Source organism: Ammospiza caudacuta, chromosome 1 (genome assembly GCF_027887145.1).
Source record: "Ammospiza caudacuta isolate bAmmCau1 chromosome 1, bAmmCau1.pri, whole genome shotgun sequence".
NCBI classification, from domain to species: domain Eukaryota; kingdom Metazoa; phylum Chordata; class Aves; order Passeriformes; family Passerellidae; genus Ammospiza; species Ammospiza caudacuta.
Window position 1 is genome coordinate 26,048,996 of NC_080593.1, and position 13,724 is coordinate 26,062,719.

General features: G+C 36.6%; 1 protein-coding gene across 1 annotated transcript in view; it reads left to right on the forward strand.

The window, feature by feature from the left end:
• The window catches only part of SDHAF3 (succinate dehydrogenase complex assembly factor 3), a 29,246-nt gene extending 16,221 nt beyond the window's left edge, over positions 1-13,025 (forward strand). The window contains exon 2 of the mRNA XM_058815671.1: positions 12,259-13,025. Within this exon, the coding sequence (XP_058671654.1) occupies positions 12,259-12,459 (201 nt within the window). The 3' untranslated portion in view covers positions 12,460-13,025. The remainder of the gene's footprint in view (positions 1-12,258) is intronic.
• The last annotated feature ends 699 nt before the right edge of the window (positions 13,026-13,724 follow it).

The following is a 13,724-nucleotide window of genomic DNA, read 5'->3' on the forward strand; positions in this document are numbered from 1 at the left end:
TGTTCAGTTCTGTTATGTGAGATGAAATTCTCATGGTCCCTTGTACTATTTAGCATATCCCATTTGTTGATTAAGCTTTTGGTACAGTGATGCCCCTGTCACTGAGTACTTACCAAGTTACCTGCCAAAGGTTTCCTTTCTCCTGAGTAATGGAACTTTTTTGTTTTAATTTGTGATTAGGTAACTTGTAAGAGCATTTTTGAGGGAAGACAGATTCTGAAAAACATTTCAAATAGGTATGATAATTTTGACAGCAGCTGTAGCAGAACTTTCCCAGGGAAATTCTCTACCTACCTGACAAAATAAAGCATTACTGAGAGGTTCTGTAAAGGAAGGTGTTTTGCAAAGTTGTTATTTGTAAATTCGTTGCTGTAGTGGATATAGCAAAGAGTTCAGTGAAGATGAGGAAACCTGCTTTATTTTTCTCATAAATATAGTAGAATACAAATGATCCCATCACTTTTCCTCAACACTGTACAATCTTGTTTCAGTGTTTTCCCCTATTGAGGCATTAAAAATTGATGTTAAAGCATTATGCTTTGACACAGAGATGTTACATTTCGTTCCAGTTTCTAGGGCAGCGGTCACTAGGCAAGGCCGGTCCTTTGCTCCAGCAGCAGCTGCACTCCAGGCTGGCTTTGCTGTAGTGCTCGTGCCTGTGGCTCAGAGCTCCCTGGGGAGCTTTCAGTGTCTGGCCCATAGGGACATTTCCCAAGCAGCCCACAGGTGGCTTTTGAAAGAAGTGCTTGTTCTGGTTTACCTGTGTCTTCTGTGATAGCAGTGATGCATGTGCTGGGATGGCAGAGGAGCCCTTCTGTGCATGGCCATGCTCACAGCTGTCATCACCTGCAGCAAAGGTGTGCTGTGCTCCCCTGCTGCATCTCAGGATACAGGTGAGGGGAAGGGCTTTCCCCTACATCACTGAACTGATGTAGTGGGACTGGTCTAGGCTCCCCTCTCAACTGGTGCCTTCACAAATTACTTTTTTTTCAAAGGTATATGAAACATTCTGCAGGACAGCAAATCATGCTAATAATACTCATCCAACCCTTTAAGACTGAAATAAACCCCTGCTCACAAAGACCCCATAAATTGCCATTCAGTGTGATCTGTGAGGTTCTGCTCTGCTTGTGGGCAGATGTATACAAGACTTTCCATATTTGTATTGGCTAGCATGTAAAATCCATTGAGACGTATAAAGAACTGAAAAATAATTCAAGTTTTTATTACTCAGATAGCATTGCATTGTTTTAAATGAGTCCAGAGTAATTTTAAAGCCATGCAAATATAACCTGAGATAATTCCTTAGTGTTGAAAAGTCCTGAAACACAAATGAAACCTCTTGAATAGCTTTGGTATTCTCTGACTGGTAGGAGCCATACTTATTGCATCATCACTGGATGGCAGGCAGAGATTTTTCTAATCTTATTATATAGTCAATTTAAAACCCTTCCTGATCATATACAGTAGGAGAAGAACTTGGTGTTCTTAATGCAGTGTAAGCAAACAGTGCAGTGGTTTGACATTGGTGCTAATGTAGGAGTATCATTGTATTAGTGTGCAGAGGGCAGCTGAGCAGATGTGGGTGCACCATCCCAAAATTATTAAAGGTACCACTTAGAGCAGAGGTAGTTTATCATGGGAGTTTTGGACATACAAATACAACTAGTATGTGACACTTCCCATTTGTGCTCTTTGCCACAGGCTTCTGCTTCTGCTCCAAATGTTAATGTTTTCTTTACCTCTCAGTGAAGACTGTGGCTGTAGAAGCACCTGCAAGAGTGCCAGAGCACAGAACTGAGCTTGCCTGACCAATCTTTATGTGGTGCATCCCTCTTTCTGAAAGGTTGCCCTGATATTTTCATGGCTCTGGTATTTTCACATGCTTTTTGAAGTATTGAGGTAGATTAGCTTCTATGCCAGTTCAACAATCACCTGTTTGTTTGGGATCAGCCTGGTTTTGCATAGAGAAAAAGGAGAGGTCCTAGCTGGGTGAGAATTTTTAGAAATATATAGGCAGTCTGGATTTTTGTTGGGAAATCTTAGAGCTTTGTTAACTGAATGTTCACTTAAAATGGAAGTACATACAGCTCTAAGCTATTTGACATACTTGATTTCCATTCCTTTATGTTTCCTGTTTTCCCTGTCATTTGCTAATTGAAAGCAAACCCCCTTTAATAGCTGGAAAACCTCTGGCAATAGCAGGAAAAAAGAAAAAAAGTAGAACAAGATATAGGTGAGTTGCTTTTGAAGTATTTGTTGTAAAGAGATTACTGGAGAACATGTTGAGGCTTGAGTTTCATATGTATTTGATCTCCCCAAGAACAGTACAGAATATTTGATGGATTTTTTTTCAGAAGTACTTTCAGATTAACTGTCTCTACAGTACTTTATTGAATTTTGAAACTTGTTTAGCAGATGACTGAATTTTCCTTTTTCACTTTCTCCTTAATCTCTCCAGTCTTTGATGGTGTGGCAAACACTTGCTGTATTGTGATAGACACTTTAAAAATCCTCTTAAATGCCAGAGCTGTTGGATAAACAGATAATGACTTGCAGATGATTACAGAAGGCTTTTGCTACCTCAGATTGGAGAGTTCTCATGTAGTCAATAAAGATTCATGCTCCCTTTTAGCAGCTCTTGACTGTACTGACAACACATTTGTTTTCTTCAGTTAACTGCTGTGGCCACTTCTGAAGTAATTCAGAAATTCTATAAAAATCTGCAAGTTAAAAAGCCTTGGTAAGATACATGAATTTGTAGGCTTTAGAATTTTTTTACATTAAGAAACTGCTGAAAAAATAAGCCCAGGTTTAGAATGGGAACTTTTAGTTTCTCTGAACATCTTTATCTGCAGTTACACCAGAGGACTCTCTGGCTACATATGTTAAGGAACTTCATGTTGTCATTTTGAGAGCAATAAAACCAAAGATGAAGGAAATGTCATGATTTATTCTATTGCTTGGAGGATATGGAAGACTTTTTAAACAATGTATGTTATTAATTTCATTTGACAGAGGTAGGTGTATGTGTATACAAAGCATTTGTCTGGTCTAAAATTTGGATGCCATTTAAGATATTTTGCTGCCGCAACAAGAACTTTAAAAATCTGCACTGGGTCTAGCACAGAGAGTAATAAGTTAACCTTTTTTGCCTTTTATTAAGTACTGTGAAGTAGATGTTAATTGCAGTAACAAGCTTTTTTTCCATAGAGTGATTTTACAAATATAAACCAGTGTGTTGTTTGTTATTATAAGGAAGATGTCAATTACATCAATTTGCATTTCTTTTCATAGAGATGTCCTATTGCTGCTGTTTAAAAGTAAGAAGGACTGAATTGCAACCAAGTGATTGTGTCTAAATACATTGATTTATTTTTACAGAGTAAGACTTTCAGAAGTTCCAGACTAAATGTCATACTTAGATAAGTAACATCCTTATTAGAATTCACCTGTGTTTCCCACTGACAGTATTTTTTCATTTTTTAAATCATGAGTTTGCCTGTGTGTAGGCTTTCTTTTATTGATGGCAGGTCTCCTAGGCAGTGCTCTGGGAAGAGCACACCTCAGAATGTTTGTGTCTTGTTGAAGAAGCAGGTAGATAAACTTCCATGACTCCTTGTTTGTCTGCTTTAAATTCCTCCACAAGTGCTGAGGTAGGGTTTGTCTCTGTCCCCTGTTACTGGAGGGTCCATGGTAATACTGGCCCAAGAAATCAGCCTCTGATTCAGTGATTTCTGACACCAAATTTGCTTTGCTAAATTAGTATTTGCATGTATTGTATTGGAACAGGTAACATTGAATATGTTCATTTAAAACTGGGGAAGTTTCTGTCTTTTTGTCCCAAGGGGTGAATCTGACTTCTACACTAATGATCTTGTATGTTTTTAAAATATTGCCCATGACTTTTTACTTAATTCAAGCACATATTTCTTCTACAGGTCCATTTAAGTAAAAAATTCAGTGCAGCCTCAGCAGAAGGGTTATTTGTGGTGTCATGGAAATCAATACAAGATGCCTATTAGTGGATTAATTTTTTGTTTATACTTGAGGTTTTTTTTTGTTGCTGTATTAGTTCAAGGTTTTGTTTCTAATGAGCATGTAGAAATGCGTGCAATGGAAAAATAAGAATACCAAATTTCTTTTGGATATATATGTACACTTTAAATGCATCATTAGGTATAAATTGAGCAGAAGAACATGTATGGAAGTCATTGAAATGTTATCATCTAGGATATATAGTTTTTTGCATGTTCTTAGCATCTAGCAGTCTGGCAACTAATGTGGTTGTCTTGGAAACAGGCTTTATTTTCCTTTTGTGAATATCTAGATGTGAAATGGTTATCTTCCTTAAAAATCTATAAATAATACTTCTGAAAGAAATAGCTGCAGATTTAAGATTCTTGTTGTCTATTTAAAATAATTGATACAGAAGTCTGTAAGTGATGTTTGCATTGTGAGCTTTAATTATAGTTGTGTGCTTATGTTGATAAAACAGTCTTTAGTGGTTTTTTTTAGGTAAAATGCCTGTCCTTAGTGTTGATATTTGTCTGGGAATTATCTGCAATGAAACACTTTGCCAAGATTTCCCAGCTAAATGTTTAAATAGAAATATTACAGTGTAACTGATGCATTAGAAATGAAATTCCTAAAACCAAACTGATACTGTGACTTAGAGCATTTTCCCTTGCCTTGTTTTAAATTAACAGCATGCAATAAATCCTTGGGTATTCTGTGAGATTATAGCATAATATTTTCCAGATAAAACTTTGCTTTTTTATTAGCCAGAGAGCTGCCTGGCTGTGCAGGGCATAAAATGTCGACATAAAATAGAAACTGAGTCCAGAAATTACCATCTTTCAAATTGTTGGGTTTTTCTTAGGATTTGTATGCAAATATGAAATAATGTTCTTGAAATTTAATTTTTCTAGTCTGTAGCTTATTTGTCCTTATTTGTCAGCAGTCTCATAATTTGGTATTAGTAACAGGGTATTTTCATTCTCATTTTTACAGATGAAGGTCCAGACAGAATAATTGTCCATGTTTTGTTCTTAAATTGTTAAGTTTAATAAGTTTTCTAATGGAGGTTTTAATATATTTCTCTTCCAGGTATTTTTGTCTCCAATACCAATTTAAAAGGCTTTTAAATTCAGATAAGTACATCAGAGAATAATATTGTTTTAAGCCTCTCAAAAAATAACTGTTTTTTTCAGTGAAACTTACACTTTGAATGATACAACCTGTCCAAGGATAGGGAACCATGGCAAGATCTTGTTTAGCCATCAGAACTCACTTCTTTTGTTCTACCTTCCCTCTCTTCCTCCTGCTTCATTTCTTGTGCTGCACCCACATTTCAGAATGATCTCTTTTTCCAGAACTTAACTGACTATTTTATTTTTGCTTAAATGTTCAGGTGTGTTCCAAATTTTTTAACTTCCTTATTTCCTAGAATAAGATCAGGCTTTCTGTGTGAGGCCTGAGGTGAAGCTTGTTGACCTAAGTGGAGAGAATCTTGAACACTTAAAGCCTATGATTGTTACCAGATGATGCAAAAAGCTTTTAGTGACCTGTATTTTGGCCCCAGTGTACAACAGTGGCATAAGTATTCTGCACCCAGAAAGAAATAAATAATCACAGCTTGTTTTTCCACAATAAATAATCAGAACTGTGTTCCATTTTGGATGCAATAGCATTTATATATGTTTACCTTGATGGCCAGGCCACAAACTTCCCACTTTCACTTCAGATTATGATCTCATAAATCTTACATTAAAAAACATCACATTTATTTAAGCTACAAACAAAGCTGATTTAGCCTTGAGCTTTTTTTCATATTCCTCTAAATAAATGTCATTTCTTTGAGTTTAACAATATTAGTTAACTGTGTTCAGAAAAAGCAGTCCATTTTATACCTTCCTGATCAAATAATAATTCTTCATGCTGATTACTAAGTATTACATAATTATATTCCCTGTCTCCATTTTAGCTGAACATTTTTTCATCCTTTGCTCCTAAACTGCAAACAAGCAAGCAGCTGAAAAAAAACCAAAAAAACCAACCAAACTCCTTATGGTAACAGTTGTGTATAGTTACAGTATGTGCATCATTGTGTGAATGTGATCAGTTCCCTGAAATTGGCTGATAGTCATACACTAGCATCCTTCTCGAATATCCTGGGAAGATCTGATGTTGTTAAAGTTCTCATGGCTTTTCCTTTCAGATTAACTTTTAGTAAACTTTGATGTTTTCTTGTTCCTGTTCTTTATGATGCAGAGATGTTGTCCTTGAGAAATTTGTTTTACCTCTGTGCATTGTAAGACTTGGTCTTTCATCCCCAGAAATGAAATTATGCATAATTCCAAGTTAGTTCTAAAGAAAAAGAGGAAGTACAGTTTTTTTCTCTCATGTGTTTCACTTCAGAATGTTGGCAAGTCTGATATCAATCAGCAGCATTAGGAAAAGATAAAACAAACTTCAGGGGAGGGATTGCAGAGTCATTCAAGGAGAAATGGTATTTTTGTTGCCTTTTGTAATTAAAAAAGCACAAAACAAAATGACTAATGAACATTTTCCTTTTAGCATAAGCAAGGAAGTTGATCAGATAGTCATCTACAGCCAGAGACACAGAGACATGTAGTGGCTTTCTCAGTGATGAGAACCACATCTCTGGAGGACAGTGTATCCACTCATCACAGTGTGTTTAAGAGAGAAGTTCCTCTCTCCAGTGCCCAGCACAAAGACAAGCTACATCTGTAGCTTCACTTAGGCACATGATATTTAGGTGTAGGCAGTCCCATTGCAAGTGCATGATGTGCCTTGAAATGATCTCTGCAAATCTTCCCATCTAATATGGACTGAAATACAAAATAGCTTATCCAAGCTGCACTTTACACAACTTGTTTTAGAGCTTCTCATGAATTACAGTATCTTGTTGCTATTTCTTTCTTGTATATGCTTGGTGTGTTGTTACACATATGGTGGATGCTCAGGTGATTCAAATGCCACAAGAAAAAGTTGCCTTTTCACCTTCTGGCAAGACTTGCAGTAGGAGCTGGACATGTTTATTCCCTAGAGGTCCTCTGCTGTGCTAGGTACCTCAGAGTGAAAGTCTCAATTCTCCATTCTGTTACCCTTTTCCCAGCAATTACTGTTTTAATTATTCACATAATAAACTCTTCTAACTCTGCCATATGTCATTACTTGGTATCATTCAAATACCATTTGATAGGTATTTTCAAAAGCAGGGGGAAGGTTTACTCAGAACTCTTTTTAGTATATTGATTTTTCTTTTTTCGCGTGTTAATGGTGTGACCTTTACAAAACCAAAAGTGATGTATAATTTAAATTTTGAAATTGATAATACATTGCTCCTGTTAGAAGATGTGGGACTTTACATAGGTTTTCATTCACATCAGTTAATTAACTTGGCAGTAATTGTATTTTATGCAATTTTAAAAATGTTTAGGGCTATTTTTAATGGTCTTGTCTCGTGGAATATAGATTGTTATGGGTTAATGTGTTTGTGAGTGCATGAAAATGTTCACTGTAGTGGTATATTAAGCTGCACTTAAATGTGGTAGAATTTTCCTGGGTTTATTACTGCATTTCTAACTATACTTAGAGCTTCAAGTAAAATGTGTGAAGAAGATATTCTGGATTTTTATGGGGCGTAGCGCCCATTTAAAAACCCCTTCTGTAATACTGTATCTTTTTCTGATCTCAGTTTATCATCAAAACAGCTTTGCAGTAAAAAATATAGTAAATAATTTGCAGAATTCTATCTGAATGAATATGAAATTATTAATTCAACATATCTCTGCACAACAATAAGAACAAGGTGCTCCTTGCTGTGCTGTTCATTCACAGCTGTTTTTTCATGCTGCCACCCTTCGCAGCATGTGTTTGATTTTGCTCTGAGTAGCTGCAGAAACACTTGAAATGCTGCAATTTGAAATTAACTTCCAGGGAGTGATGACAGTGGCTTTTCAGGCCATGCTCTTTTTTTTTTTTTATGTTACCTTGAATAAAATAAATTTAAATAAATTGATAGCATTTTTCCAGTGCCTGACTGTGCCTTGTTGAACACATCTCAGAGTAGCATTTTCTGATCTGGCCACAGTAATGTTTGTTATCAGTGCTGTCATTAATTTGGCTGCAAGTGGAGATAGCCTTTTGGAATGGATGAATACTTCAGCTTTATACTTCAACTGCTTAAAGGAGAAAAATTTTAGACCTTTTTAAAAGAGAAAATCTGACTAGAAAGTGAATTGTACAGGTGGTTACTGTGAACAGACATATCTTATTGAGATTTTCGGAGCAGTTGTCTAAAATGCAGCATTGAACATATTTAGGAGGATGCCAGAGAAAATAAAAATTATGATTGTTGTTCTTTTCAGTGAAAATGAACAAATGGGCTCTTAATAATTTGATTTTATGATTAAATAATAAATGTTTATCAGCACTTTGTATTGGCATGTGAGATAAATGTGTGTCATTGTGGACTAGATCTGGTAGGAGTTTGTATATCTGGCAGTCACAGAAGTGGGGCTTTTGGTTGTGTGATTTTTGCTTTTATTTTTCTATTTAATCCTTTCTTAACTTGGAAAACAAGAAGGCTGATGCTCTTTCTGTAGTGTGTGGTATTTTAGACCTCAAATGTCAGCCATCCCCTTGCCCTTTAATGAATTTGTGCATTCTATGAATGCCTGTGAGTCAGAGAGCAGAGGGGAACTCTGTATTTGCTTCAATTAGTGAGTTTAAACAAAAAACCCCTAAGGTTATTGATTATAGCAAACACTGACCTTCTGTTTTTTTGTATAAATAATTTAGAGGTTCAAGCATTTACTCATAGAGGATTTAAGAGAGCCTGATGCTTGGGTTCAGCATGCATGCTGTAGATGCCAGTGATCTGAGGCAGAGCCGTGACCTGTGTGTGAGGAGTGCACCAACCTCCCAGGGGAGGCATCTGCCTGCACACTGCCCATACAGAGGGTTTTGGGGTGTCCCTGTGGTTGCACACACTGATGGCAGTGCTGTGACATGGCCAGTCTGCACCTTGGGCTGTTACCTTGGGCCTCCTTGAAGGTGAGGAGGGTGTCTGTGATATGGATGGGCAGCAGGCTGGGATTTAATATGGAATAAATCAGCCATCTTCTGATGGTAAATGGTAGGAGAGGTGGTTGTAGCTTGAACTTGATTCTGACCCTCTGTTTCTGGTGGCGGTCATGTACAAGGGGAAAGGCTTTTGCTATTCAGCAAGTGGTTTGGGTTTTGCTTGCTTTTGCCATGTAAAAGCCCAGAAAGTTTACAGCTGGTGCAGGCAGAGGATCATTGTAGTAAGAGCTGCTTCCAAAGAAACAACTAACCAACCTAAAAAACGGCCAGGGAGGATAGCTCCTGTGTCCCTCTGCCATCTTTGTGTGTAAGAGCTCCTTCCAAAGAGACAACCAACCAACCTAAAAAGCCACCAGGGAGGAGAGCTCTTGTGTCCCTCTGCCATCCTTGTGTATGTTGAGCCTGGCTCTGTGAGGGTGCAGGATTACTTATGTTCCATTTTGTGTCTTCTGTCTCTGTTTTTATGACCACAGTATGATCCATAATTGAAATACGGTGCCCTTGAAAAATCTGCTAAGGATTTGTTTCATGATTGACGACAGAGGAGTTTTGTTATATTTGAAAGATGCAGTTAAATATAATGTCAAATGAAAGGCAGAAGTGAAGTAATTTTCCTTGTTTGAGCAACCTAAGCAAGAGTTGGTTTCAGCTCTGCTGGTGGAAAATAGTTAAATTCTGTATTTATTAAGTTCTGATGAAAACTAGACCTTACATGACCATACTGCTCCTTATTACCTGAGAGGGACTGTGATCATTGTATTTTATGATGAAAGTTATATTATTGAAAGAGCAAATGTTAGCTTCTCCCCTTTTTATTTTTTCATTATGCTTTTAAACCTGTTACAAAACCTTGGAGTTCAGCACATTAAGTTCATTTGCTGTTAGGAAAATGGCACATTTTCTAGATAAAAGATGGCACATTTTCTAGATAGAAGCTGAATCTTAAATTATTATGTACCATCAAATCATGCAATACCTCTCCACAAATCACTGATCACATAATAATAGTATTAATTTCTGAGGGAACAGTAATGTATTAAACAGTTAAATATTCCAGGCTTTGTCCCTCATCTGGTAACACCGGCAGAAAAAATGAGATATGCCATATAGTTCATCTTATTTTCAACACTTTTATAAAGGCTGAAGCATATTTTATTTGATGCATCACTGACATTTGGTAAAATGAGGTGAGAAAGTTCCATTTTCTGTCAGGAGTCAACCAGAGCCCAGCGTGTTTCCACTGTCCAGTATTGAATTTCTGTTCACATTGCAGATTGATGTGAAACTGCAACCACTGAGGCTTTCTGGCATGTACAAAACATTTGTTCAGCTAGAAAATGAGTGGGGGAAAAGAGCCAGTGGTGATGTCCAGATGGGAGCCCACTGGAGTGCTGTGAAGCAGAACACCTGGTGTGAGGAACAGGGGATGTGCAGTCATGACCCTGGGTCTGGGTGCAGGGCACCTTTGGGAGTGGGTGTTGCAGTTTTGTTGGGGACCACCACTTCCAGGATCTGGGTTTGGAAATGCTGCTGCACTGTGAGATGAGGTGCTGTGGTTAAAAATTGTTAGATTAAAAAAAAAAAATTGCAGATGATTTGTCAGGAATTAATTTGATATTTTTGGAAAACAAAACAGTTTATAAAATTGTAACTGTTTCTTAAATAGACTTGAGTTATTTCTAGGTACCAGAGGTCATGCCTGCAGTAATAGCTGTAGGCTGCTCCCAGGTGGTTGTTGTTGGCAGTGGGAGGACTTTCCTCCCTCTGTGGTGGTGGGACACTGCATGGAGGGGTTTGTGTGTTCAGTCAGATCTCTTGATACGATGTGAAGAGTTTGCATTGCTTGCTTTCAGTATTGTTTCTGAATTATATGCTGTGAATGATGTTGTTTGGTATAATGAAAGTGGTGTGGGGTTTGTTTGTTTGTGTGGGTTTTTTTGTTGTTGTTCTGGTATTTTTTCATGTGGGTTTGTTAGTTTTTGTTGGTGTGGTTTTGGTTGTTTTTTTTTCCTAGTCCAGAGTTATTACAGACTGGATTGTTCTGTGCAGAAATACAAAGATAGAATAAAGTAGAATGAGGTGGAGTGGTTGATGTGTAACTGTCGGTGTGTTACTGGTCTGCTGGGTAGCTTGAGAGATCACATTTCTCCATCTGCCTTGATAAGAAATTCTGTAAATTGCAAAGTTGAAGAATTAACCCATTACAATTTTTTATCTTATTACAATGTGATTGTTCAATCATTGGGAAAAAAACCTGTTTAGTTTCTTTTAAACCCTACAGCAGCTCTACCATGAGGTAATACCACTGAGGTGAAGGTTTACCATGGGAATTAACCGTGGTGTCACTGTTTCTGAATGCCTGTTTCATTTAAAAGCAGGAGAGGTGATGTTGGGAAGAACCTTGAAGAATCAGTTTGATTCAGAGTCTGTACAAATAATAATTTACTTTTGTTTGCCCCAGTTTGTTTTAGTTGTCTCTTTTCTTTAAATAGCCATGAGTTAAGCTTTGCAACAGGGCTGGTAAGATCCTGCTGAGTTCAGTGAGGCTTGACACGGTCCATTAACAATCTAATGTATTTATGTTAGTAAATGGTGTCAGTTTGAAATTTATCACAGGCTCATGAATATCTTTATTTCTTCTTGCTCACTTCTCTGGAATTATTAGACATACAGTTGAAGTAGTGGCTTGGGTTACTTTGCTGGTAATTGGTTTAACAATTCAGTTAAACCAATTGGCAGTGCCAAGGTATCTTTTAGCAAAATTGGGACTAGTGCTTTCCTTGATATCAGTTTACTAAGTGTATCCTATTGATATTCTGCTGTATAGGAAAGATTATTTTAATACGTATATTAGATCTAGAATTAAATTTTGTTTTGTTTTCAATAGTAGTATATGATAGGGCATTAATCTGTAAATATATGAATTTTAAACTAGCTATATAAAATTATTGTAGATATTAGAAATGCTTGAATAAGTTATCTTTCTTATAAAAAGTGTTAATTTTTTAGTCACCTGTTGTCAATTAATAGACTGTTGTAGGAGATTGTGTAAGAGTATGTTATTAACATATAATGCTATTAAAAAAAGTTGACCTGAATATTGCTTTTTTCAGTTTTGTGACCTTTATATTTCTTTCTCATTAGAACTATGCAGCACTGATCCAGCAACAAATTGAGGACAAACAAAACTTGAGAGAAAAGGCTGTATATGGAATTCAGCTCACAGAAGAAAAACTTAATGACTTCCGTGATGAGCAGATTGGGCAGCTGAAGGAACTGATGGACGAGGCTACCAAACCTCATAAAAAAATCACAATTTCTAAAGACTCAGAATACAAAACCTAAAAGATTAAAAGAATTATTTTGATGCATATTGCAACCATTTTGAAGCTTTTTCCAGTTGTACTTGAATGTGGTTTCTGTGAGATAATGGACACTGCTGATGCCATAACTTGTCTGAAGTGGATGTGTTTGGCTTTCTGTGCAAAAAACAAATGGAAAAATGGAATAATCACACTTTTTTGTTAATTGCCTTATTTTTTCTCCTTTTTGTTTTTTCCTTCCTAATGGATGTTGAAGACTGAAAGAATTTGGGGAAAGTAAATTGACGTTTTTAAAATATGGAGCTGTTAGTTTTGGAGTTGTTTTGTAATCTTGGCACCTACAGGGCAAAACATCTTTCTGTTTGCTTATCATCCTCTTCCTTAATGCAAAAGATGCTATTAGCATTTATTTTCTGATCAATATTCAGTAGACAAAGGAATGGTACTAAAGTGGGTTTGTTTTGGAAAGAAATGAGCAGTATTAGAAAAGCATACTGCTGGTGAAATTGGAAGTTGATTTTTGTCTTGAGCTTTATTGTGAAATGGACTTTAAAATAAATGATGTAGCTCATTATTAAATTAACCTTGAATCACTCTTATACAGAAAATCCTGTGGTTTTTTCGAAGTTAAATTCAGATTATTGTTGGTATCTAAAATTTTTAAAAACCTTTCATGAATGGGTTGTGTTGTAGTTTGAATTCAAAGGTTCTTTAAAAACTTGGGATCCCATATTATGCAATATTTTGTACAGACCAGAATTTGTAAATGACTTGATCACAGAAATGATCCTGTTGATAATACTGTATGACCAACATTAGCAATTTATTTCTAATAGGTTAGGTCTTCAGTAAGACAATGTGTGCAACACTTGTTGTAACTCATACCGTTGGAACTAAAGAAAAAGGGGGTTTTGTCTCTTAAGAAAAACACACACATTTCTGTGCAAAAGACAGCTTTAATTTCATCTTCCAAAACTAGTTTTATATTACTAGTTTTGTTTTATTTCTGGACTTTTCTCTGTCTGTTACAGCACATTTAAGACAACAAAACTTCTTTGCTCTTGGGGAATAACAGCTTTGACAAGGAAGCACATTTCCATCTGTCTCAATTTGTAACAACATGCTGTTTGCCAAAGCTGCGCTCCAGGATCCTTACAGAGTGGGGAGCAATCTAGGGAGCTACCTCTTTCTTGCTCCTGTACCTCTCTTCCCAATTCTTTGATGGGATTGTAGGCTGCAGGTTGCTCATTTCTATTAAAAGTCCACTTGCAGGATAGTGTGTGAGGA